The sequence below is a fragment of the Peromyscus maniculatus genome, chromosome 7, assembly GCF_049852395.1.
Source record: "Peromyscus maniculatus bairdii isolate BWxNUB_F1_BW_parent chromosome 7, HU_Pman_BW_mat_3.1, whole genome shotgun sequence".
Taxonomy (NCBI): Eukaryota; Metazoa; Chordata; class Mammalia; order Rodentia; family Cricetidae; genus Peromyscus; species Peromyscus maniculatus.
Window position 1 is genome coordinate 67,934,118 of NC_134858.1, and position 25,306 is coordinate 67,959,423.

The 25,306-nt window shown below is 44.8% G+C and overlaps 1 protein-coding gene across 1 annotated transcript in view; it reads left to right on the forward strand.

Annotated features, from left to right (window-relative positions):
- Myo1e (myosin IE) overlaps positions 1 to 25,306 on the forward strand; it is a 205,342-nt gene that overhangs the window by 171,286 nt on the left and 8,750 nt on the right. Inside the window, exons 21-26 of the mRNA XM_006979281.3 lie at positions 33 to 202; positions 1,311 to 1,456; positions 14,327 to 14,473; positions 15,943 to 16,100; positions 16,467 to 16,559; positions 20,762 to 20,963. Coding sequence (XP_006979343.1) covers positions 33 to 202; positions 1,311 to 1,456; positions 14,327 to 14,473; positions 15,943 to 16,100; positions 16,467 to 16,559; positions 20,762 to 20,963 — 916 coding nt within the window. The remainder of the gene's footprint in view (positions 1 to 32; positions 203 to 1,310; positions 1,457 to 14,326; positions 14,474 to 15,942; positions 16,101 to 16,466; positions 16,560 to 20,761; positions 20,964 to 25,306) is intronic.

Below are 25,306 nucleotides of genomic sequence, written 5' to 3' on the forward strand. Positions count from 1 at the left end.
ATCCATCTTCCTTCTCTCCTGGGCATCCGTAGCCTCAGACCTGTTGTTGAACAAGAAGGAAAGAAGGAGAAACAGCATCAACCGGAACTTCATTGGGGACTACATTGGGATGGAGGAGCACCCAGAACTGCAGCAGTTTGTAGGCAAGAGGGAGAAGATTGACTTTGCTGACACTGTCACCAAGTACGACAGGAGGTTCAAGGTACTCACTGCAACCTGCCTCTTAAGAATCAAAACAGAGTTCTCATTTACAAGAATAATAGCTTGTGGTTTTGCAGACTGTATTCGTTGAAGAAAAATTGTAAAGACCCAGATAAGCTAAAAGAAAACTAGCAGCCAACGATAGGCAAGTACCAGTGTTAACATTTTCTGGGTGTCCTTTAGAGCCTTTTTATGCAGACATATTTGCATATGTAGTTTTGCAAAATAAGATGTGCGTTAAATGTTCTCTTATGTCCTATTTATGCCAGGACGAACTTGACATACTTAATATAGTATTCTATTTAGTAAATGCTTTACATTTTGTTTTGTTTTTGACATAAAGTCTCATGTATTCTAGTGGCCTCAAATTCCATATGACCTTGAACTTCTGATCTTCTTGCCTTTACTTCTAAGGTGCTGAGATCACAGGTGTACAGCACCATGCCTGGTTTATGCAATGCCAGGATTTGAACCCAGGGCTTCATGCACGCTAGGCAGGCACTCAGTCACCTGAGCCACATCCCCAGCTGACTTTTTAAAAAGCAACTTCTTATATTAGTCAGGGGAAAAAAATGGAGTAAATAACACCACTAGCTTAATAAGAAAGACACTGTTTTACTAAAAGGAGGTCATTCCTTGCACCCTGAAAATGGACCAGCTGCCGTGGGGTGTGTTCTTGGGGCTCCTGCCTGCTCTGTAGCAAGGTGGTCAGCCATATATTCGAAAGCACATTATTTGTTTATTAATGGTTAACCTACACACACCAGTGGGAGGCCTATTTGAAAACCACACTATAACAATCCTTTGTAAGGTCACCCTGTTTGTGGGCTTACCCGAGACTCTCCCTTTACACATGTCCTGATACCTTATTATAGAACTATACGCAGATGGCATTTTATAAGATGAAAAAGTCAGGTGTCACTATCGACATGTATGCCAGACTCTGCTCTGTCCAGGGGCCCGAGTCCGTAGCCACACAGTAGCCATTCTGGTGAAATGGTGAACTGCCGAGGAGAGCCGCCCTCTGGCCCAGCTAGAATGGCATTCTGTTGTCACGGTTGTCTGTCTGACCCTGTGAGGCTGCCTTCTGAAAGTCCCTCTCCTCACAGGGGGTCAAGCGAGACCTGCTGCTAACCCCGAAGTGCCTGTACTTAATCGGAAGAGAGAAGGTGAAGCAGGGCCCGGACAAAGGTCTTGTGAAGGAAGTCCTGAAGCGGAGAATCGAGATGGAGAGGATCCTGTCTGTGTCCCTCAGGTGAGTGGGAAGTGGCTGAGGTAGGGCTTCTTCCGTGGCTCTCCACACATCACCCATCGACTTCTGTTCCAAGAGACCACCAGGCCCATGATGAAGAGAACAGAATTTCCATTCTCCTCAAAGAAGACCTTGGGCTGGGGATGTAGCTCATTTGGTAGAGCACTTGCCTAGAATTCATGAAGTCCTGAGTTCATTCCCAGCATCAAACACAGCAGGCATGGTGGCACACGTGCAATCTCACTACTTAGGAAGTAAAGGCAGAAGGATCATAAGTTCAAGGTCATCCTTGGCTACAAAGTCAGTTCTAGGCCAGCCTGGACTATATGAGACCCTGTCTCAAAAAGAAGTCTGTTTAATGGAGTCTGTTTAATGGGTAAAGGAATGTATTAGGGGGAAAACTCACTGTACATAGCAAAATAGTCACAGGTTCCCAAACACTATTCCGGCCACCTGTCTCAGTCCTGTCTCCAAAAACCATGAGCGAAAGAAGAGAGTGATACCTATGTGCATCTTAGGTCTTAAGGGTCATCGAGAGGCCATGCCCCAAGGGCATGGACTTCAAGGTCATAGGCAGGTGGAGCAGTTACCTGCTGCATCTCTAGGGGCAGTGCTTCAAGGTCATAGACAGAACAGCTACCCACTACATCTCCCCATTTTGTCCAAATAAGAAAGTTCTAATCTAATATAAAACTATATACAATAGGAATGATTATCAAATATTGTCCAGGAGAGGGGAAAGGTAATAACCTAAACAAAAATAGAAATATAACCAGAAAAAAAAAATCAAACAAGAGACACATACCAAAGTCCAGAACATAGGTAAATGGCATGTTACAGAGATTACTCCAATAGCTGTCCTATCCTGAAGAATCTGAATCTCATACTTAATATGTTCTAGCTAAGATCCAAAAAGGTTATAATTGTAACTATCTAGTCTTCAATTCCATCAAAGACCTGAGAAGGAACATAATACCTGAGAAAATGGAAAATGCAAGCAAGCAATTTCCAAATTTTTTTCAAGAATAGACAGAGACAGCTGGCAGCCTGGACAGTCACCTAAAGTTTCTCAGCATAGTTGGGGCATCCAATTTGGCTATAGGCCTAGAATATCTGACAGACCATTTTCAGAAGCAGGAATTTTGAAAGACCATCTTACCCTGTCTTGGCAAGGTTCAGTAGTTGCTTTTCCTTGTGTCCTGCTCATGTGGAAAGGACAGCATTCATACTGTCAACAGTTGAGGCAAGGGCAGTTCTTTGCCCAGAAGGCCATTTTGTGCCAAGAAGAAGACAAACTTTCAAACAAAGTGTCTTAGAAGCCAATGTTCACTCGAGATCAGATCAGTGCTGCCGGGAGCAATCGTGTCTCATGTCAACATTTGAATGCCATATTCTCTAGGTCTATGAAGTGTTTGAAGATTACCTATCCATCTAATCTAAGTTTCTGTAAATCTGGAAAACCTAACTAATATAACTATAAACATGACAAGTATGGGTGACTATTAACCTGTAATTCTTATCACTCTAAATAACTTAAAGACTAAGGCTTCACATTATAGAAACAGTCTGTAAACAGGTGTACAGTAACGGGACAGGGACCTTGAACTTGTGACAATATACAAAAATATCTTTGTCAGAGGTAGAAATGTATATTGCAATATGCAATATGACAAGATGGAAAAGTCCTTTTTCAAACCTTTGCTATTTACATGGTGTTTCTCATGAAATTTCTAGCATATTACCAATTAATAACTGATCAATCTCATCATTACCTTGTGCTAGAGGACCTGGCAGACCTGTATGGGTTCTGATGTGTGATATATATATATATATATATATATATATATATATATATATATATATATATATATATATAATGTTCCCTATTTCTGATGATTTCTTGTAATTGTATAAATAATAAAGTCAATTCTGTATTATCAGGAATAAATTCAGCAGTTTCAATATGTAAAACAACTCTCTCTGCATATTGAGAGTCAGTAACTATATTGAGAGGTTCTGTGAAGTCCATTAGTACCATAAGAATGGAATACAGTTCTGCCTTTTGTACAGAATTGTAGGGGTTCTGAACCACTTTACTTAAATCTCCTGATTTATATCCTGCCTTTCCTGATTTTCTGATTGTTTGCATCAGTATAGAATGTGGGGACTCCAGAGATTGGTTTTTGCTGTACAATGTGAGGAAGGACCCATTTGATTCTTTTTATGAATTCTATTCTCTTGCTTTTATTAATATTAGCAATTGTTAATCTCTCCCAAAAAGTTACTGCAGGCTCTTTGCCAGTATTCATTATCTTTCCATAAAGAGGAACTTTCCTCATTAGTTAAAGGTACTACAATTTCTGCTAGGTCCATTCCTGTCAACTGACAATGTCTTAATTTTCCTTTTAGAATCAAATCAGAGATCTTTTCTGAGGGGAATATGACCAGAATACAGTTAAGTTCTGGATTCACAGGGTTCACAAGTGCCTCTTTTTTTTTTTTTTTTTTTTTTTTGGTTTTTCAAGACAGGGTTTCTCTGTGTAGCTTTGCTCCTTTTCCTGGAACTCACTTGGTAGCCCAGGCTGGCCTCAAACTCACAGAGATCCGCCTGCCTCTGCCTCCCGAGTGCTGGGATTAAAGGCGTGCACCACCACCACCCGGCTCACAAGTGCCTCTTATATTTTCTTTTCTACTAGAGCCAATTCCTTCTTAGCTTCAGCTGATAATTCTTAGACTATTTAAGACCTTGTCCCCTTTTAGAGTATTGGCCAAATTCACTAATCTATCTTTAGGTATTCCAATGATAGTCTGTAAGTTGGAGATGCTTCCTAACAATTTTTTGAAAATCACTGAGAGTTCACAGTCAATCTCTCCTGAGTTGTACTTTTTGGGTTCTAATTTTTTGTAGATCTATTTTATATCCTAAGTAATTAATAGAATCTTCTCTTTGTATTTTTTGGGGAGCAATTTATAATCCCCAGTGAGGCAAAACTTTCTTTACTCCTTCAAACATGCTTTCTAAGGTACTTAACTTTGGGTCAGCTAATAAGATATCACCCATATAATGGTAAATTACAGATTGTGAAAATTTTGCATGAATTATTTCCAATGGTTTTTGCACAAAATATTGGCACAGGGTAGGGCTATTTAACATTCCCTGTGGGAGGACCTTCCATTGATATCTCTTGTCTGGCTAGGTATTATTATAAGTAGGTACTGTGAAGGCAGATTTTTCTCTATCCTTTTCTTGTAGTGGTATGGTGAAGAAACAGTCTTTTAAGTGAATAACTATAATAGTCCGTTCTTTGGGTAACAGAGAGGGCAAGGGCATCCCATTCTGTAGGGAGCCCATAGGCTGAATTACTTTATTAATGACTCTCAGATCTGTTGGCCTTCTCTATTTACCAGATTTCTTTTTAATAACAAATACAGGAGAATTCCAAGGGCTGGTAGATTCTTCAATGTTGAGCATTTAACTGCTCCTGAACCTGCTGTTCTAAAGCTTGTAGTTTCTCTTGTGTCATATGCCATTGTCCAACCCAGACAGGTTTATCAGTTAGCCATTTTAAAGGTAGGGCCATTGTTACTTTGGAGAGTTCAATGACAGTTGTGCTCTGTTTATGTACAGCCTGAATGGTTGGTGGCTGTTTTTTATAGTGTCTTATATTATTCCCAGAAACATGAATTGGTCTATATTCCATTTCTGAGATTGGAGGAATTTTAATCTGGGTATTCCATTGCTGTAACAGATCTTGGCCCCAAAGATTCACTGCTACATTTGCTACATATGGCTTTAGCCTTCCTCTCTGTCCTCCTGGTCCTATCTATGCATTCAGCTCATCTCGAACTCTGTTTTATCTGAGATAGGGTTCCAATCTCTAGAAATTGGATCTCTACCTTTGAAGAAGCCAATTCAGATGCCATTTTTGTCACATCCACACCTGTGTCCACTAGGCCTTCCAGAACAATATTATTAATTCGTACTCTAAGCTTTGGTCTTTGTTCATTTATGGAAGTCTGCCAAAATATTCATTTTATGGTATTTGGGGGATTTTTTGATTCATCTGTCAAAGCTGTTCTATCATCCAGTGCAGTACCATTCTTTACATTAGGCACTGGGTTATTTAATTGTCCTGGGGAGGAATTTCCTCCACAGCGACTGGAAATGTTTGGACCACATTCAATTAGGGGGCCTGCAAGAGACCCCCTGAGGTGTTTCCCACTGGTAAAGGGTCACCTCATATGTCTCTTGTTGATCTGCATTCATTGGTGTAATGTCTGCCTTTGCCACATCTTCTGCATAATCCAGAAGGTTGGGGTCTCCTGTTTGGGTTATCTCTAAAAGAAGTATTGCTTCTAGGAGTACCCTGTGTACAATTTCTTCTCATACGACCTTGTGTACCACAGTTAAAACATTTGGTACTTTGATGCCTTCTTCCACCTTTGGAAATCACCTCTCCTAGCCAAGCCTCATTACCATAGTTAAGAGACTCAATACTGTTTGTATATTGAATCCATTCTTCTAAAGCTGCTAATTTGAGCTTTAAGGTATAAGTATCCTTTTGCATTCTATATTAGCATTATCAAAAGCCAAAGATTGAGTTAATACTTAATTCTTGGTCTGATATTGTCTTGTTTATAGCCTTGGTCAGTCAGTAAAAACTCAGTAAATGATTCTTTAGACCCCCTGGAAGGCCTTTGTATATATCACAGTTGGTTTCCCTGGTTCTGGAATTTTTTTCCCAAGCATTTAAAGTTGCTGTACGGCATAGGGATAATGTATGCTCACCCAAGGTACATTGTACATTTATATCAGCAAAACAGCCCTCACCAAGAATTTGATCTTGGGAGATCTCAAAAGCTCTAATCTTACCTTGCTGTTCAGGGGTTTTAGTCTCTTCTCTCAACCTGCTTTTGCATTGTAACTGTTGGCTTTATTCTAATACAGCTGAGACTAACTGATTCCAATCATCTGGCGTGATTCTATCTCTAGAAGACCACATTATTTAACATCTGTTTCACACATGTGGAATGTATACCATAGGCAACTACAGTTTCCTTAATTTTTAAATCTCTCATATGAATAGGTTGCCAGATATATTCTACAAACTCTTCGGGAAGTTTATCATCTGATGGCTTTCCATGAACAGTGATAGGATAAGCCATTTTATAAGAGCCACCTGGCGATGTTATGACTTCTATGGCTTTGATCTTCTGCTTATTAGTTTCCTTATCCTTTCTGCCAGACTCCTCCAAAGCTTGAAATTGATTAACTACCACACTTTGTAGTGTTTGAACCTCCTCTGTTGTAAAGGATACTAGAGATTTCATGGAATCGTGCAATTTTTTATGTTCATCAAAAACATATGATTCCAAAGACTTTATTCTATCAATTAGCAATGCTGTTTTCTCCTTAGAATGCCATTAAGGTTGCTCTGAAGATTTATTGTTTTATCCATTAAGTATTCATATTTGTTGTCAATAGAGTTAAATCTGGTTGTCCAGTTATTATTAGTGGATTGAAGTTCTTGTGGTAAATTAGCAGATGCCAAAGAAAGAATCCTCTTAAGTCTGCATTACTTTGCAAAACCTGCATCAGTCCCATTAGTGCCTCATTTTTGGTGTTGTTATTAAGCTGATTTTCAATACTATGATATGAATCACTATGCTAATTGCAATTATGATGAACATTGTGTACATCCCAGGAAGGTCGTATATGTCTTGTAAAATTTCATTCGTAGTACAGACAAAGAAGTTTTTAAATTCGTCAGTGGTAATATTATCTACCATGTTGTGAGAAATATTCAAAATTTGTAAAGAAAAAAATTTAATTTGTTATCTACTCACCAGTTTAAGGTGTAAAACCATCGAGTTATTTCTACCTCAGATGAAATCCTTGAGAGATGGTCCTAGATTGTCCAGATGTCCCTGTTCTTGCAATGGTTTTGGGGTGTAGTAATGATGTTCAGCCAGCAGGTGTCACAGGTGTAGCATTAAAGCGGATCCTGAGGTGTGTTCCAAAGATATTGACCTGTATGAGCTTAAACAGCTACATGGAACAGGTTTAACAGAGAAAAGAGCTGACTGTTAGTGCTCTCTGGCCTCTGTGGGCCCAAGCTGTCTCACCTGCTGCATGCTAGCACGTAGCTCTGACCATGAAAGGGTGTGCAGTTAGTTACTGGACTCTGGGAACTGGCGGTTAGGGAGTGCAAGCCTGCCAAGGCTAATTGCTGGTGACGCAGCTGCCTCCCACTGCCTCTGCTACCCAAGCTCTGGGCGTGGTCATGCGATGTGGCCTGAGGGCAGGTGGGTGTGAGCACACCAGCAGAGGTTAGTGCGCTTGAAAGGAGACACCCAGAGAGTATTCAAGGGGAGGATCTGCCGAATACACCCCTGGCTAGTGAGTGCATGGGCAGATGGCAATGCAGGTGACCGAACAGGCTTGGAAGGGAGGGGCCAGGGAGTGCAAGTCTGCCCCAGCAGGCAGAACACAGATGCAACTTGGGAGGGAGTGATCTGGGCCAGCGAGGGTAAAATGCTAGCTCATGTGGAAGTTTCTCTATGTGGATAAGGGCCATGGATGGCCCACCCATGTGGGCACCAGATATAATGAAAAATCCATGGAGTCTGTTTAATGGGTAAAGGAATTTATTAAGGGGAAAACTCACTGTATATAACAGAATAGTCACAGGTTCTGGAACACTGTTCCGGCCACCTGATTCAGTCCTGTCTCCAAAAATCATGCACAAGAGAAGAGAGCAATGCCTATGTGCATCTCAGGTCTTAAGGGTCGAAAAGAGGCCACACCCCATGGACATGTACTTCAAGGTCATAGGCAGGTAGAGCAGTTAGTTAGCTGCTGCATCTCTAGGGGTGGTCCTTCAAGGTCATAGACAGAACAGCTGTCCACTACAATTCTGATCACTGGTGACCATGACTCCCTAGAAACGGGACGTCCCTCTCTAAATAAAACTGCTAGGCTCAGAGGAAAGCTCAGATTCAGACCCCTGACCATGGAATCGTTACTGCTGTAGGATAATCCAAAACACATTTGTAGTATGTCTATCCTTGCCTGTGTCTTTGTGACTGTCCTTCTATTATTGTCCATTCCCAATTTTCCTGGATAAAGGGCCAGGTGGGACAGGGAAATTAAATGCTTAAAACACTAACTCAGGATGTAACATTTCACAGCTGAGGAATATACCATTGTCCTCCCTCAATGCTACCTCAGTAAGAGCCCTGGGTCTCCTGGACAGGCTCTGGCAGCTGTCTGGGTCATCTTTAAGCTTTGGTTCATTGGCTGTTTTACACCCAGCTGGCCACACCCTTCCTGGCCACCCTTGGAGTTCTAAAGAACCCAGTGGGAAGATGTTCTCTTTTTCTCATGCCTGAGAGAACACTGAACCAGGATGTAACTGGGTGAGCTGAAAAGTACTGGATTCTCCTGAGAGCTGTGGCTGAAAGCTAGGAAATCACACCTGGAAGCTGTTATTGTGGAAGCCAGGATCGTTTCTCCTGCCCTTGTTGCCCAGTCTGTCTCTGGCCCGTCAGACTTCATGGTTGGACTAGACCCGCTGGCCACCCCCTCACCAAGCACCTCTGTCCTGTTACTGTGACTTTAAGGTTTACCCAGTGTGATTGTTTAGTCTCGAATTCTTTCTTCTGGTTTCCCAAGCCCTTCTGCCAGAGCCTCTGGGAATAGAACACGTCCTGGTAAAACCAGCCTTTTTTCCATCCCCCTCATACAGGCCCTTTTTGTTATGGCCGCTCCCTTTCAGAGGGTCCCAGCCTAGAGGCTTTCCTAACTCTAAGGAGGAAAGCTTTTTATCTTTTAGTCACGTCTGCACATTGCAGCTACCGAGCCTCCCACTTACCAAGGCTCATCGTGTTCCCTCTTTTTTCTGACACATTAGGTTAGCCCAGCAATTCAAATCCAGGTTAGTTAAGCAGCTGGGAGGGGAGGATGGCTGGCGTTGCAGGATTGAGCCCAACGCTGAAATTCACTGTGGTATCCGATTCCTGAGTGGTGGTGTCGCTGTGGTGGATGTGTGGATGTGTCTTGGACACTTCAGTGCTGGTGTAAAGAAAGCAGGGAACAACTGTCTTGCACTTCAGGAAAATATGTTGCAACATCTGTTTGTGTTTTCAAGAATTGATGAGACTTACTAGTTGGCTTTTGGCTGAACTGACAATCACTGGATGTGTTTCTCCGGTTCAGACTATTGAAATATCCCACAAGCTTGATCTCTAAGCCTACTATTAACTCTTAGGACCTAAGTGCTGGTAGGAAGTAGCTCTCTTCAGATAAACCAGCCATCCACAAACAAGTAAGAAGCAGTCTGGGAAATATGCTCACAAGTAAATATTTTATATGAAGGGGTTAATGTTCGTTTCTTTAAGCATGATGATGGCCTCATGCTTACGTTTTTTATATAAAGAAATTTTACTTTTTAATGGCACATACTGAAATATTAAGCATAAAATAATACAATATTTATACTTTGCTGTAAACTTGATCTTAGCCAAAAGGCTGAGAAGAAACATATAGTCTGCTTTCAAATAACCTGGATTGTGTGTAGAAGAAGGGTCTGTAGTGTGGATAAATACAAGTGCTCTCTCCTTCCAAAGCTTGGGTACCAGGAATTGAACTCAGGTCATCAGGCGTGGCAGCAAGTACCAGCAGCTCATAGAAAAGCAGCCAGGAAGAAGAGAAATCAAACTTGAGTCTTCATGCCTGTTCAGCTGGCACTTGTGTGCACATCCCCACACAGGCACATAGTCATACCCATAATCTTAAAATAATAAAATCTGAAATCTTTTTTTTTCCTTTGGGTTTTTTTTTAATTACACTCATGATATTTATTAATTACACTCATGATATTAATTACATTTGTGGCATTCATTGATTACATTCACAGTATTCATTGAATCTGACATCTTAACCCAGCAGCAGTAGGTTGTGTCCTTCCCTCCTGCCCCCCGAGGGCCTGTGACCTTCCTAGCCATAGATTTTTGACCAGGTTTACAATACAGGAAATGAAGTCCCTCCTGTGGTTCAGGCCTCCAATCCAGTTCACAGAGCACTCAGGGACTCCCATGAACACTCTTGCTACTGTTCCCCGGGTGGGCACATCTGCCACTGTTCCCCGGGTGGGCACATCTTGCCTGGCAGTTCAGTATTGTAGCATGCAGAAGCTCGTGCTAGGTGAGATCATTGATGTCTTTTCTCCGCCAGCAGCCTGTGTAGCCCCTCCCAGTACCACGAAAGCCAGGGAAGAACTTCCCTAGTCAACTGGAGAGCAGTTTCTCCTTGCCCTTCAGCCACAGTGTGTGGTATCTTCGGCCATAGGGTTGTAGCAGGGCAACCAAGAGCAACGGCAACAGCCTGTGTTGTTTGGGGGTGCCCCTGGAGCCTCCCTGATGAGAACTTGTTAATAGGTATCCTGTGTCTGGCACTGAGATTCTCCTGTAGTGCCCATTGTTTCTGGGAGTGGCACTGTCCGTCATGCAGGACAGGCACCCAGTTTTAAGCTCCTATTAGGAGAACTGTATGCACTAGAAGGGTGGCCTTACTGTAATAGATGTGGTGGCCGATGCTGTGGACTCTATCTGGCAAGGTTTTTGAATCTCCTTGTTCTAGGAGCTGAGCTGTAGAAGTTTGGGGAGAGGGGTGTCTGGGTCAATAGATACCCCGCTGCTTGATGTTCCTGGAAAAGCATCTCTGAGAGTGCATTAGATAGAGGTTCTGGTTTCCTGGTTCTCACATTCTTATGGAGAATGTTGAATTGAAGAACAACCCCCACGGGCTAGGGAAGTTAATTCAGTTGGTACATTGCTTGGCTGGCACACATGAAGGCCTGGCTTCTGTCCCCCATCACTGTATGAGAAGGACTTGGATCTAATGCCTGTAATCCCAGTTGAAGGCAGGAGGGCGAGTTCAAGATCGTCCTCAGCCACGTGAGTTTGAAGCCAGCCTCAGCTACACGAGACTCTGTTGGGAGGGAGGGGAACGGGGAGATGGCTCAGTTGGTAATGTACTTGCTGATCAGGCATGAGGGTGAGATTGATTTCCCCAGCACCCACAGGAAAGCTAGGCACAGTGGTATGCTCCTGGAATCCAGCATTAAGGAGGCAGAGACAGGGGGGTCCCTGGGGCTGAGGTCCGGGTCCACTGAGAGACCCTGTCCCAGAGAAGTAAGGTAGGGAGCGATTGAGAAAGGCTCTGGCTTCTGTGCGCGCGAGAACGTGTGTGTGTGTGTGTGTGTGTGTGTGTGTGTGTGTGTATGTGTGTGTGTGTGTGTGTGTGTGTGTGTGTATGTGTGTGAAATGGTGACCTGTAGGCTCAGAAGCTTCCAGGAGGATGGGAAGGAAGAAGATGGACCTCTTACCTGACAGTCAAGGGGAATATTCTTGAAATAGGTCCAACACACAGTGTGAGGGTTTCTAGATCTGCTGCCTCTAGTCCAGTGGTTCTCAACCTTCCTAACACTGTGACCCTTTAACACAGTTCCTCATGTTGTGGTGACGCCAACTATAAAATTATTTCTTTGCTACTTCATAACTGTAATCTGGCTCCTGTTATGAGTCATAATGTAAATGTCTGTGTTTTCCAGTAGTCTTGGGTGGCCACTGTGAAAGGATCTGTTAACCCCCAAAGGGGTCTCGACCTACAAGTTGAGCACCTCTGCCCTAGTTTCCCTGGGGGACAGAATTCCAGGCAAGCTTTTTAAAAATTCATCCGCCTCTTTATCTTCCAGTTTATTAAAAGGAGCATTTATTTCATGGTCAGGAAAAGATGTTAAAAAAGACTTAAATAAAGACATGCTGTATTTGGAAATCACCTTTTAAACTTCAAAAATAAAACCTCCTTTAGGGCTTCAGTCTGTTTTGTAACAGACATTTTTGTAAAGATGACCCGTTGGTTGAGAGTGAAAACAAATTTTCGAGTGTTGTCAGCAATACAGTAAGTAAGCCACAGGGAGGAGAATGGGGCAAGTCAGAGCCAAGCCAGAGCGGTACAAGACCTTTCAGCACAGAGTCGCAGGCTCCTGCGAGGAATTGCCGCTTGTGTGTATGAAAAAGAGGGGTGAAATCCAAAAACAAGCATGAGCTCTTTTTTTAAAGAGTAAATAAACCTATAAGCTTTGTTTCCAAGCCCAGGAGCCTGACTAACTTCCACCTGGGCGACTGAAGGGAGAGGCTTTTGAATTCGACGATTCATAGTTGAAGTGTCCAAATGCATCTTATGTTCAGATTCATGCTGCTAACTGGCATGAGGTTCGAGTCTGCTTGCACACACACACACACACACACACACACACACACACACACACACAGAGGAATGATAGATAATGACACTCAAGTCTAAGCATATTAAATCTCTCAAGGTCTTGCTCACTTCATCCTAATGAATAATGAATAGTCTTCCAGAAAGCAGCACCAGGCAAGCAGGCTTGTTCAGACATGTCAGAGCTAGAGCAACAATAAAGGCCCATTAAAGGAAAACTGGTCAAGAGAATAATAGAATCGTTAGCCTGGGTGGAGGCCCTATATTCCAGCTGGGCAGTCAAACTCCCAGCCAAGGGATCACCCCTAGAAAGGTGGGCTCCCCTTAAACCCTGTTAAAGAGATAGGTGGGATAATTATTCCTTTAATGGGATATTGTACTTTTCCTTCCCAGAATTCCTGCCCAAACCAGCATGAGGTCATTATGAGGCTCATTGTAATTATAATCCCCAAAATAAATCAAATTTTTAAAGTCAAATAAATAAATAATTTTTTGAGGCAGAAGTTAAATTTAAAAGGTATTTTTACTCTTTCCTTTTGTTTTTATTTTATGGGTATCAGTGTTTGCCTGCATGTATGTCTGTGCACCACATTGCACATGTGTGGTACCTATAGTGGTCAGAAGAGGGCATCAGATCCCCTGAGACTGACATAAGGACCTTTGTGAACAACCATGTGGTTGCTAGTAACGAATGCTCTTAACCTCTGGGCCATCTCTTCAGCCCTTAAAATATATTCTTTAAATATAGACTACCCTTAATTTTGAAACCATGTGGAAGTGTTTTACTTACTTGATGGTTAGCCATCAACTTCTTTTTTTTTTTAAGATTTATTTTAAATTGTGTGTGTATTGCACATTGTCCTCAGGGGTCAGAGGAGATGGATTTACAAACAGTTGTGAGTTGCCCACCAGGAGTGCTGGAAATGGAACTTCAGCCCCTCCACTTCCCTATGGAGACAGATGTCTTCAATTTTTTTTTAAAGATTTATTTATTTATTATGTATACAGAGGAGGGCACCAGATCTCATTACAGATGGTAGTGAGCCATCATGTGATTGCTGGGAATTGAACTCAGGACCTCTGGAAGAACAGTCGGTGCTCTTAACCTCTGAGCCATCTCTCCAGCCCCAGATGTCTTCAATTTGATCATGTAATTCTTAGTCTGTGTTCTGCTTTAAGTGATACTTTTATTTACTTCTCATTATTATATTGTATGTATTGTGGGGAGAGTAGTGTGGACATCAGAGGACAGATTGCAGAAGCTGCTCCTCACCTTCCACTGTGTGCACCCCTGGAATCAAACTCAAACTCAGGGCATCATAAAGAGGGAGAGAAGAGAAAGGGAACCAGGGAAGGAAGGTAGGGGAAAAAAAGAGCTTACTGCCGTTACAGGATGGTCTTGAATGAGTATGAAGAGTGATGATGGGCCTTGTAGTGTTTGGAACAGGTTCGGTGGGTACAGTGTGTAGCAGTACAGTGATGTATGCTTAGCATACATTCCCTTCTCCCTGCCTCCAAATGATAAGGACAGAGCTGGTGGGTGAGCGGAGGAGCAGCTCATGTTAACTCCGCCTGATCTCTCTCAGTACCATGCAGGATGACATCTTCATTCTCCACGAGCAAGAGTATGACAGTTTGCTTGAATCTGTCTTCAAAACGGAGTTCTTGAGCCTCTTGGCAAAGCGATACGAGGAAAAAACCCAGAAGCAACTACCTCTGAAATTCAGCAATACGTGAGTTGGGGTCTGGAGTCCAGACTGAGAGGTAGGGAGGCCTGCAGGGTGGGCTGTGTGGTTCCATCCCTTCAGCTAGCCCCACTCTGGGCATCTCAGTATTTCCAGGAACAGGGAGGCGTGCTGAAGACAACCCAGGGCTTTGCTGGGGTCACATTTATGTTTCTGTGAAATAATCAAATCATCAAAGGATATTTTTTATCATTTACACAAAGATCACTCAAGTAAGACTAGGAAGGCAGGATTAGCAGAGTGAACAGCAGTCAGGCTGGAAGCAGGAAAAAGGAACTGGAATAGGTGTTCTGATTCCCCAAATTGGGGTGGGGAATCTGGGACATGGGGTGTGGCTAGTAATGCCTTATGTCTTAGCTCACCTTCACATGTTTTAGTGAAATGCTCTAATGGGCAAGACACCATATATTGTTGAGCTTCTGATCTCATTTTTGCTGAGTGAGAGTTGTTTAGCTTTTCTTAAATTCCCCATCAATAGGGTCCATCTCTTTATCCATAAAAATGAGGCAACCATGAGACTGTAATGCCCAGATGAACGAAACTGACAATAGAATCATTAATATTTCCTAAGTTAAAAAGAGCAGACTATACAGTGTATCACGCAGGTATATAGACATAGTGTTTCTTTTGGCTTCTGAGGTTCAGATTCCAGTCTGTCATAGCAGGAAAGTCAAAGCAGGAACTTGAAGCAGGTAGTTGTATCATATCATATCCATAGTCAAGAGCAGAGAGAAATTAATATGTGCATACTTACTCAGTACTTTCTATACATATACAGTTCAGGATCCCCTGCATAGGGAATGGGGCTGCCCACAGTGGATCTTCCCACGTCAATTACCATTAAACAAAATAATCCCCTACTTGCCCACAGGTCACCCTGATCTAGATAGATAGTCCCTTATTGAGACTCTCTCTCAGGTGATTCCAGAATATGTCAAGTTGATGATTAAAACTAACCATCACACCCCCCCTCCCATTCGGATTTTGGTGTTTTTCCTTCCTACATGGGTGAATGACGGTGATGGAATAACAGAAGATAACTGAACAGTAGCCACAGTCTGTGGTATAGAATATTCTGCCCTCTTGTATCTGACATCTCAGTCCTCCACACAGCAAACACAACTGGAAGCCCAATGTTAACAACAGAGGGCAAGTTGTCCCTGTCCCCTAGGCAGTCACCCTTGACCACCGGAGAGTAACCCTGTGACATAAATGAGGAAAACCACTCACCAACAGGGTTCTCACAGATGTTGAGCTCCAGATGCCTGTGCATCTGGTGTGGCAATCACCTAGCAGCTGTGCCGCACTGAGCTGTACCATCCCCTACGTGAGAGGGTTGGATGATCTGGGCTTGCCCATCCCGTGGTGATCACCTTCCGGGCAGCAGCTGGTTCATGAGTACCGTTTTCTCATTGGCTCTTTCTGGCTCATAATTTCAATCCATGTGCTTGTCACAGCCTTGAACTGAAGTTAAAAAAGGAGAACTGGGGTCCCTGGAGTGCAGGGGGCTCCCGGCAAGTGCAATTCCACCAAGGCTTCGGCGACCTGGCCATCCTCAAGCCCAGCAACAAGGTGCTGCAGGTCAGCATCGGACCTGGGCTGCCCAAGAACTCTCGTAAGTGTCGCCCGGGCCCTGCCTCCACTGGTACCGTGCACCTGGCTCTTCTGTTCAGATCCGGGTCCAGAAGCGTCTGTGTCTCTGCTGCTGGCTGTGGTGGGGTTCTCACGAGGTGGGGTTCTCACGAGATTGGGCACTGCAAACTAAAGCAGTGACGGGGAGAACGGGCAGGCTGAAGCGTGCTGAGTGTTCGTGTTTTGTGCACATTATACCCGGCACTCATGTCCTGGTTGTATTTAAAGGGCTGTTTGGGCTGATATAAAGAACCTGAACTGGGGGCTAATGAGATGGCCCAGTGGGTAAACGCGCTTTCCACCAAGCCTGGTGACTGGAGTTCAATTCCCGGTTGTTTGTTTATTTCAGGCCCTACCAGAAGGAACACCATCCAAAGCAGAGGGTATTCTGGTGGAACTAAGAATGCCCATTACCCAATGAGAGCTGCCCCTGCTCCCCCAGGTAAGCTGCGCATGCACCATGGAGAGGTACCGCTGAGTCTGGACCTGCAACTTCCAAAGGATGTTTGGAGAGCTAGAGAAATGTTTCAGTCTGACTTGCGTTTTAAGCTCCAGCACTCACGTAAAAAGCTGGGCACTATGGTGTAACTTGGGATCCCGGTGCTGGGGAGATAGAGACAGGAAAAGTCTTGTTGTTTGCTGCCTTACCTAATCAGTGAGACTTAGGCACTAGCGAGAGACTCTGTCTCAGGAAATAAGATGGACGACTTCTGAAGAACAATACATGAGGTTGACCTCTGACCTCCACATGCACATATATACATGTGTACACACACATACACACAAAATAAGGAAATAAAGAGAGAGTGTTTGGGAAGAAACCCGTCAGCTAGTAAATACAAGGCAGCCATACACATGACCCTAAAATTTAGGAAACAATGTCAGTGAGCCCACATTACTGCACAGGGAACAATCTGGGTTTCATTACCCAGCTCTGTCACTTCCTAGGGCAGAGAGAGATAAATGAGTTCCCGTTCACCACAAGCAGAATGCTGCTGGTTTTACGATGCCAGATGTTGCCTTGATGGGCCCAGGAGTTTTCTGGGTATCAATCCACCAGCGCCAGGCTCCAGCCACATACTGCAGCAATGGTTCATGACTAGTTAATGGCCTGGCGAATTAATAGAAAAACATCTATTCTTAGTGAAATGAAATCCAGGAGACATCCCTAAAGTGAAATAATATCTGGGAGAATTACAAAACGTTACAAAGTCTTTTTTGGCCCTTGTTTTTCATAATTTTCAGCTTGTTGTTTTGTTTTTGTTCTTTAAGACAGGGTCTTCTGGGCATGGTGGAGCACCCATTTAATCCCAGCACTTGGGAGGCAGAGGCAGATGGATCTCTGTGAATTGGAAGCCAGCCTGGTCTACATAGTGAGTTGTAGGACAGCCAGAGCTATGCTATGTAGAGAAATGCCATTTCAAAAAATAAAAACAGGGTCTCACTATGTAGCTCTGACTGTCCTGGAACTCAATAAGTAGACCAGGCTGGCCTCCAACTCCCAGAGATCCATCTGCTTCTGTCTTGGATCGCTGGGATTAAAGATGTGAACTACCACACCCAGCTTTTTGTTTTTAAAAAGGGTTTTATAACCAAACTGTCCTTGGATTTGCTGCATTGATGAGCATGGCCTTGAGTTTTTGACCTTCCTCCTGCCTCTGCCTCCGCCGTGCTGGGGTTACTGGCGTGGACAGCAAGAAATATCCAGTTTGTGTGATACTGAGACTTGAACCCAGGGCTTTGTGCATGCTAGGCAAACACTACCAACTGAGCCCCCTCCCCTGTCCCCATACTTGGCAGCATTTAAATAAAAACAAGTCTCCATCACTCACAAAGTTCAGACCATAAGAAACTGTCCTCAGAGTAGGATATTAGTCATTTTAGGGTAGGTCTGAACAGGTCATTTGGGAGCCATATTCGAGCCAAGTCATAGCAGATGAGAGGATCCTATTTGCTCCCGTACCCACAATAAGAAACGCCAAGAATTCTTTAATCTTCTCTCCTGGGATCTCACGCTTGTACTCTAAGCCTGAGCACTGCCCAGCAGTGAGAAATGAGCTCTCCTCTCTTTTGGAGTCTCCTCTCTTTTGGAGTCTCTGCCCCATCCCAGTCCAGATTTCTTTCCTCTTTTTCTTCTTTAACGGTTAAGGAGCATCCAAGCTCGGAGGGACCCACGAGAAGCAGGGTCTACACATACTGTGTGACTGTTTAGTGCTGGCCTTCTGCCAGGACTATCTGGATGCTCCTTCACCTCCGCTCTGGCCGGAGTATCCTCCGACCGAATCAGCCCACAGTGACCTCGAACATAGCCTCAACCTCTAAATGACAGTTTCCTCATCAGCCAAATGAGGAATTAGCCCAAGTCCATTAAAGCAACACTTCTCAAAAGATCTATAAAAGTGTTGCCCGGAACTTTACATTTCTCAGGTTTGTTTATTTATTGGAGGTGGGTGTTGGGGGAGGCGTGGGTGTGTGTGCAGGTCCATGTGCTTATTGGTATGTCTGCAGGTGAAAATGGAGAAGGGGTGTACATACATGTTATACACACACATGTAGAGGCCAGGGATAATGTCAGGTGTTGATTCTTGGGAACTATGCATCTTAGTTTTTGTTTTGTTTTGTTTTGTTTTGTTTTGTTTTGTTTTGTTTTGTTTTGTAGACAGGGTCTCTCTAAATAGCCCTGGCTGTCCTAGAACTCACTCTGTAAACCAGGCTGGCCTCAAACTCACAGAGATCCGCCTGCCTCTGCCTCCCAAGTGCTGGGATTAAAGGCATGCACCACCACCAGCTGGCCATACAGAGTCTCTTCCTAGGACCTGAGGTTTGTCAATTAGGCTGGACTGGGCGCCTATCCAATGTGTCCATCCACAGGGATCCTCCTGTCTCCATCTCCCCAGTGCTGGGATTGCAAACGTGAACCACCACCCCTGGCTTTTAGTGTGGTTGCAGGGATTGAGCTCACAGCCTCAGGCTTGCAAGGCAGCCAGCTATCTCCTCAGCCCTCAGTTCCTTTGGATTTTAAAAAGGTTCCCAGCTAGCCAGGTAGCGGTGGTGCACACCTTTAATCCCAGCACTCGGGAGGCAGAACCAGGTGGATCTCTGTGAGTTCGAGGCTAGCCTTGTCTATAGAGCAAGATCCAGGACAGGCACCAAAACTACACAGAGAAACCCTGTCTTGAAAAAAACAAAAACAAACAAACAAAAAAAAAAAGTTTTCCAGCTTATCACAAACCATACTTTTGACAAATGTAATAAAGATGAATTCGTAGAACAATGAACTCTGAAAAGCACATATAATACAAGCCAAACTTTATTATTAATTTCAACAGGCATAAAATATATCTGCTGAGTGTTTAGTCTCAGTCTCTGAACTCAGTGTGGACAAATGAGTCTCTGGTGACATGGGGACACTCCCCTACTTTTTCTGTGCCCTAGGAAACAGCCCACTCTGCCACACTCCTTTCCTCTCTTTAGCACTCTTGGCAGCAAGCGGGGCCTCAGTGTCCTCCCAAGCCCAGATGCTGTGGAGAGCCCTTCAAATTCTTATTCACTGGGTCAGATGAGGAGAAAGTCTTATTTGTCTCCAGCGTCTAGTTTCCATCCAGCCTGGAGCCTGTGGGAGGAAATGGCAAGAGAGCCGGCTGGATGAAAAGCCACACTTCTAAATGCTCTGCCCTAGAACACTGCCCTTGTTTCTGGAGAGGGGAAGGCTCACTTGTACCTTTAGAAGGGTGCCAAGATAACAGAAATGAGTATCAGAGCTGGAAGAAAGCAGGTAAACGCTGGACCAGTCTCCTTGCTCTTTAATGGAGAAGCTGACCTTCTCAAAGGTTACAATCCTTGCTCAAGACCAACAGGTTTTCAGAGCCGGAACTGAGTCCCCAGGCCTTGGCCACTCCATTGCTACTCCAGAATCCTGCAGTTTTCTGGCGTGCCCTACTGAAGTGGGCCTCGTTCTCCACTCTGCCTGCTGTGTCAGCAGGAAGAGAGCTAGGGCTACGTCTTACATGGCAGGGAATAATAATGCCCTCGTGATCGACAGCCCACCCCACCATCCATCCATGATCTACCAGCTAATGCAACTTTTGAGATCTTACTAGAAATCACTGTTGGGGACACAGAACTTTCTTCGTCGGCTTGATCTGGCTAGATGGCTGCACTTCCCTCACCTACGTGAAGGGTTTTCCACACCGCACACAGCAGTCTTCAGCCAAGGACACCTGAGACTGACTCGTGGAAAATGAATGTACAACTGTTTAACCCACTGTCTGCTGCCCTCCTGAGTCATGACCTTGTGGACCCAAAAATGGCTTGCCAGCAGCTGGCTGCAAACTCATCTTGCTCTGACTGGGGGCTTGAACCCAGATATCTAGAAACTGAGGCACTTCCTCAGCAGGTGACATTGGTGCTGTCATGTTATAGTCCCCAAATACAATCGGATTTATCAGTTATACCTCAGTAAAGTTGGGAGGAAAATAGTGTATTAACAGTTTTACAATATATTACTGGTAGTAATATTTTCAGAAAGGGAAACTGAGGGCCAGAGTAGCTAAATCACTTGCCTCCAGCTAGTTAATAAGTATGAAGGACCTTTTGGCAAAGCAATGGCAGAAATTGACATTGTTTCTTCTCTTTCCTATCTAGGATGCCATCAAAATGGAGTCATCAGAAACCAGTTTGTGCCTCCTCCTCACGCTCCTGGAAACCAGAGGTCCAATCAGAAAAGCCTGTACACCTCTATGGCCCGCCCACCCTTGCCACGGCAACAGTCCACAGGCTCAGACCGATTGTCACAGACCCCAGAGAGCCTGGATTTCCTCAGGGTCCCGGACCAGGGTGCTGCTGGGTAAGATTTCCCGTGTCTTGTGGTAAAGCCTGTGAACTCTGCTCCACCAGTCACGCAGAGGATTCGGGGGCTCTGTGAGCACCAGCGCTGGTTTCCAAAGTTCAGTTTTCTACTCGAGTGCTGTAATCAAGGACCCATGGCTGTGGGGCCGAGTGAATAGCAACATAGCCCAGTTCATCCCCTGGGAAGGAAGGAGCTTACCTTGGAAATATCAACAGTCACGTGCTCTCAGCCATGAGACTCTGCTAATGAGTGATCTTCTGTTTTCCCCTGGTGTAGTTGAGGGATGACGGTCGTTTGTTTTATTACTTTTGCCTGCAGTTGCATAATTAAACAATTCATAGTTTCAGCAACATTTAGACCAGGATACCAGGGTCTGGGAAGAAGTGGCCCAGCAGTTAAGAACACTTGCTGTCTTTGCAGAGGACCTGGGTTCTGTTCAAATACACACGTGTCTGCTTGTAACTGTTGTTATGACAAAACATTTCCTGGGGAGATGTAACACACGTGTCTACTCACCCCGAGACAGGGAACCCATGACAGACCAAAGTACGCACACCACCCAAGTCCAACTTGGTGTGAAGCAAGGAGTTTTATCGGGGTTTCTTACAGGAATGTGGGTGAGGGGTTCTTACAGGAGCAGACATGACTCAAAGGCTGCTGCATCACCAAGGCCCGCCCCAGCATGGGTGACAGCTCAGAAACCTGGAGCCCACTGCACAGCCTCAGACAGCTCAGCACTTCGGAGACTGTCCTTTCCAAGAGACTCTGCTTTAACCTCTTCCAGGCAGCTCAGCTGGTTTCTGCTGCTTCCAGGCCGCTGGGCTGCTTCTCCCTGTCTTTTTTTGCCTCTCAGCTTCTCTGGGTCTTCTTGGTAGCTCTGCTCCCATCTGAGAATCTTCTTTGGCACCGCCGCCTGGCCACATTAACTGTTGATTAAGACTATTTCTCACACAAGTGACCACAGGCTAATTTGATCAATTCAGTTCATCAACTGAGGTTCCCCTCTTCTCAGATACTCCAAGTGGTGTCAAGTTGGCTTTTTTGTTTTGTTTTGTTTTGTTTTGTTTTGTTTTGTTTTGTTTTGTTTTGTTTTGTTTTGTTTTGTTTTGTTTTGTTTGAGGCAGAGTTTCTCTGTGTAGCCCTGGCTATCCTGGAGCTCAGTTTGAAGACCAGGCTGGCCTAGAATTAAGAGATCCACCTGCCTCTGTCTCCCAAGTGCTCCCTATCAAGTGTTAACTTATCCTGTCATTTGGACTACAGACAGGAGGCACTGATACTCTCTAGTGCACAGGTGGCCATTAGTAGAGCGCATGCTCCCTTCTCTTGTGGAAATAGCTGTGTCCCACTCTTCTCCTGACCCGGTGGAGTTGACTGGCTCAGCTTCCAGCTGTGGTTCTCGAACCCTGCTCTTCACCAGAATTGCCTGAAGGGCTTGCCTCCTACTCCTTCTCTCTCTTAAAATTTGACTGCGCGCACGCGTGTGCGTGTGCGTGTGTGGCACATGTGTGGATTTCAGGTGTCACCTACTCTCTTACCACCTTATTATTTGAGCTATAGTCTCTTGCTATCATCCCCCTCTCTCCACCTCCCCAGTGCTGGGATTTCGAACACACGCTGCCACATCCAGCTTTTGGTGTGGCTTCTGGTCCTCATGGGCATGTAACAAAACAAGTACCAACTGAGCCATCTTCCTAGTTACATTTCTACCAGGTTCCCAGACAGTGCTAATGCCACTCATCCAAGGAAGGACCCCGTGGTACACAGACACCCAAAGGGCAGCTGGTGTCCAGTTGGTAGGGTTCAGGGAATGGTGGGTTGGGAAGACAGCAGACTTTTCACTTGACCCAGATGCTGTTCACGTGCCTGAGCGTCACTACAACAGTCCCCAGATCGCTCCTGGGCCCAGTTTTGTGCTCCAAAGCAGGCAGGGGATTATAAGCAGCCACCCTCCAAGTCTCCCCGCTCTGTCTGCTGGCTTCCCATTTGCTTTGGCTTTGGCAAGCAACACCATCTTTTCAGCCTGCCTTGCAAGTTACAGACTTGCATACGGGCCAGCTGGGAGCATCTGTCAGCCAAAAGTAGGCAATGTAGGAATGCTGGGTCTTCACCAAGGCTGCTCCCTTCCAGCCCTGTTGAAGTCTTATCACACCCTTCCCTGCCTTCAGGCCCTGATGCCGTGTACACATGCTGCTGTCTGGGAGACTAGCTGGGGGCTGGGAGCAAGGAACGCGTCACAATTGTCCAACAGGCAATGCCATTTTCCTGTCTGCCGCATGTATACTCTGGCATTAGCTCACTAAGTCCAGGAGCTACAAGAATTCTAGCCAATCTTCTTATTACACACCTAGACATGCTTTGTAGACAGTCCCTAAAAAGTAGGAACTCAGCTGAGCGTGGTGGCTCCTGCCTTTAATTCCAGCACTTAGGAGGCTGGGGCAAAAGGATTACTATAGTTTGAGTCCCAGACCAACTTCAGCTAAAGACTGAGACCATGTCTCTAAAGAAGCAAGACAAACACAAGGAGGTTGAGAAGGGGGATGATACTGGGGAGAGATGGCTCCATGGTAAAGGACACTGGCTGCTGACCTGTATTCAGTTCTCAGCACTCCCAACTCCCTTAACTCTTCTAGGGTGATTAGGTGCCCTCTCTTGGCTTCTGGGACACTGTGCTCAGATGGTGTACATACATAAAACACACATGCACATAAAATAAAAATAAATATTTTTTCTAAAAAACGAACAAGGGGGGATAGGAAGTAGGAACCTAACATTTGTTTTCTACAACACAAACTTGAAAACTCAGTATCTAATGTGGCAGAGAACTTGGCTATGGCATTTCAGGAAACTCATCGTTACCTAAATTTAACAGTTTCTCTGTGCCAAAAGACAAACTGTGTTGGAGCTCAAAGGGAACCCCACACTTGGACTTTCTCCCTAAACATGAGGATTCCTATTGAGATCAAAGTGCCAAAGGTTCACCTTGAATTTGCCAGCCTAGAACCAGACCACCACAGCCTCCTCCCTGATCCTCCAAGCCCTGTGCTAATCCTCCTATACCCCCCCCCCAGTGTTCCGTTTTTTCACAGACGCATTCTCTACAGCCTTCATCTCTTTGGGGTCTTGTACCATGGCTGATATCAAATGATATTGTTAGCACCTCAGGTTTGTCAGGGTATCAGTCACTTTCCATTTAGTCAGTTGGTTTGGGAGAGAGCAAAAAATTCACTAAATTGCAGGGCAGCGGTGGCGCACGCCTTTAGTCCCAGCACTCAGGAGGCAGAGCCAGGTGGATCTCTGTGAGTTCGAGGCCAGCCTGGTCTACAGAGCGAGATCCAGGACAGGCACAAAAACTACACAGAGAAACCCTGTCTCAAACAACAACAACAACAACAAAAAAAAAAAAAAAAAAAAAAAAAAAAACAACTTCTTTAAGTTCACTAAATTATCATTCCAACAAGTCTATTGTCTTTCGTCTGCCTGTCTGTCTGTGTCCTCCCCTCCCTCTCTTTCTCTTTTTCTTCTTTCTTTTTCTGTAATGTTAGGGGTGGAACCCAGGGCTCTACACATGCTAAGCAAGTGCTTTCCCACTGAGCTACATCCTCAGCCCTTCAAGCATCTCCACCTTGGTTTTGTGGCTTTCCTGCACATGATTGCCACCAATGGCATCATCACATCATCATTCTCCAAATAACCCTAAGGTTTAGTGATGCTTTCGGGGTAAAGATCTGCCCGACTTTTTTTTTTCCCTGTCAGGGTGACACACACCTTTAGTCCTAGCATTCAGAAGGTAGAGGCAGGTGATCTCTGTAAGTTCCAGGCTAGCCAGGGTTACATAGTGAGAGCCTTGTCCCAGAAGACTTGTCCTGATTCTCAAGGGAAGAAGGCAGACTCTGTAACAATCACGGCAGCAGCCCCTTCCCACCTTCACACTGGTCCATATGGACTCTCCATCTGGACACCAAGTGTGCTGGACAGCATTTCCTCTGGTCACTGTAATGTGATCGACCTACAGTCCACTGTGGAAGAATCGAAGCCAAGCCTGGAAACGTCTGTTGCCATTTTTAATCCCGTGTTCTGTTTCATGAGAGAATGGCTTTCGAGGGCTTCCAAAGACGCTCCAGAGGTCAAGCCAACTAGAAGTCAGGGAACCAGAATAAGAGGGCAGGTGCTGGGCGGCAGGGCTTCCCACCGGGCAGCAAAGGAGGAATGACTAGGAAGCCGGAAGTGCTGCCCAGGTGTCTCCTATCAGGCAGGACTCTCCTAAGGGAGTCATATTTTCAAAAGGCTTAAAGTTGCCAGCAAGCGTCCAACAGCGATATTCTCAACCTACAGTCTACAGG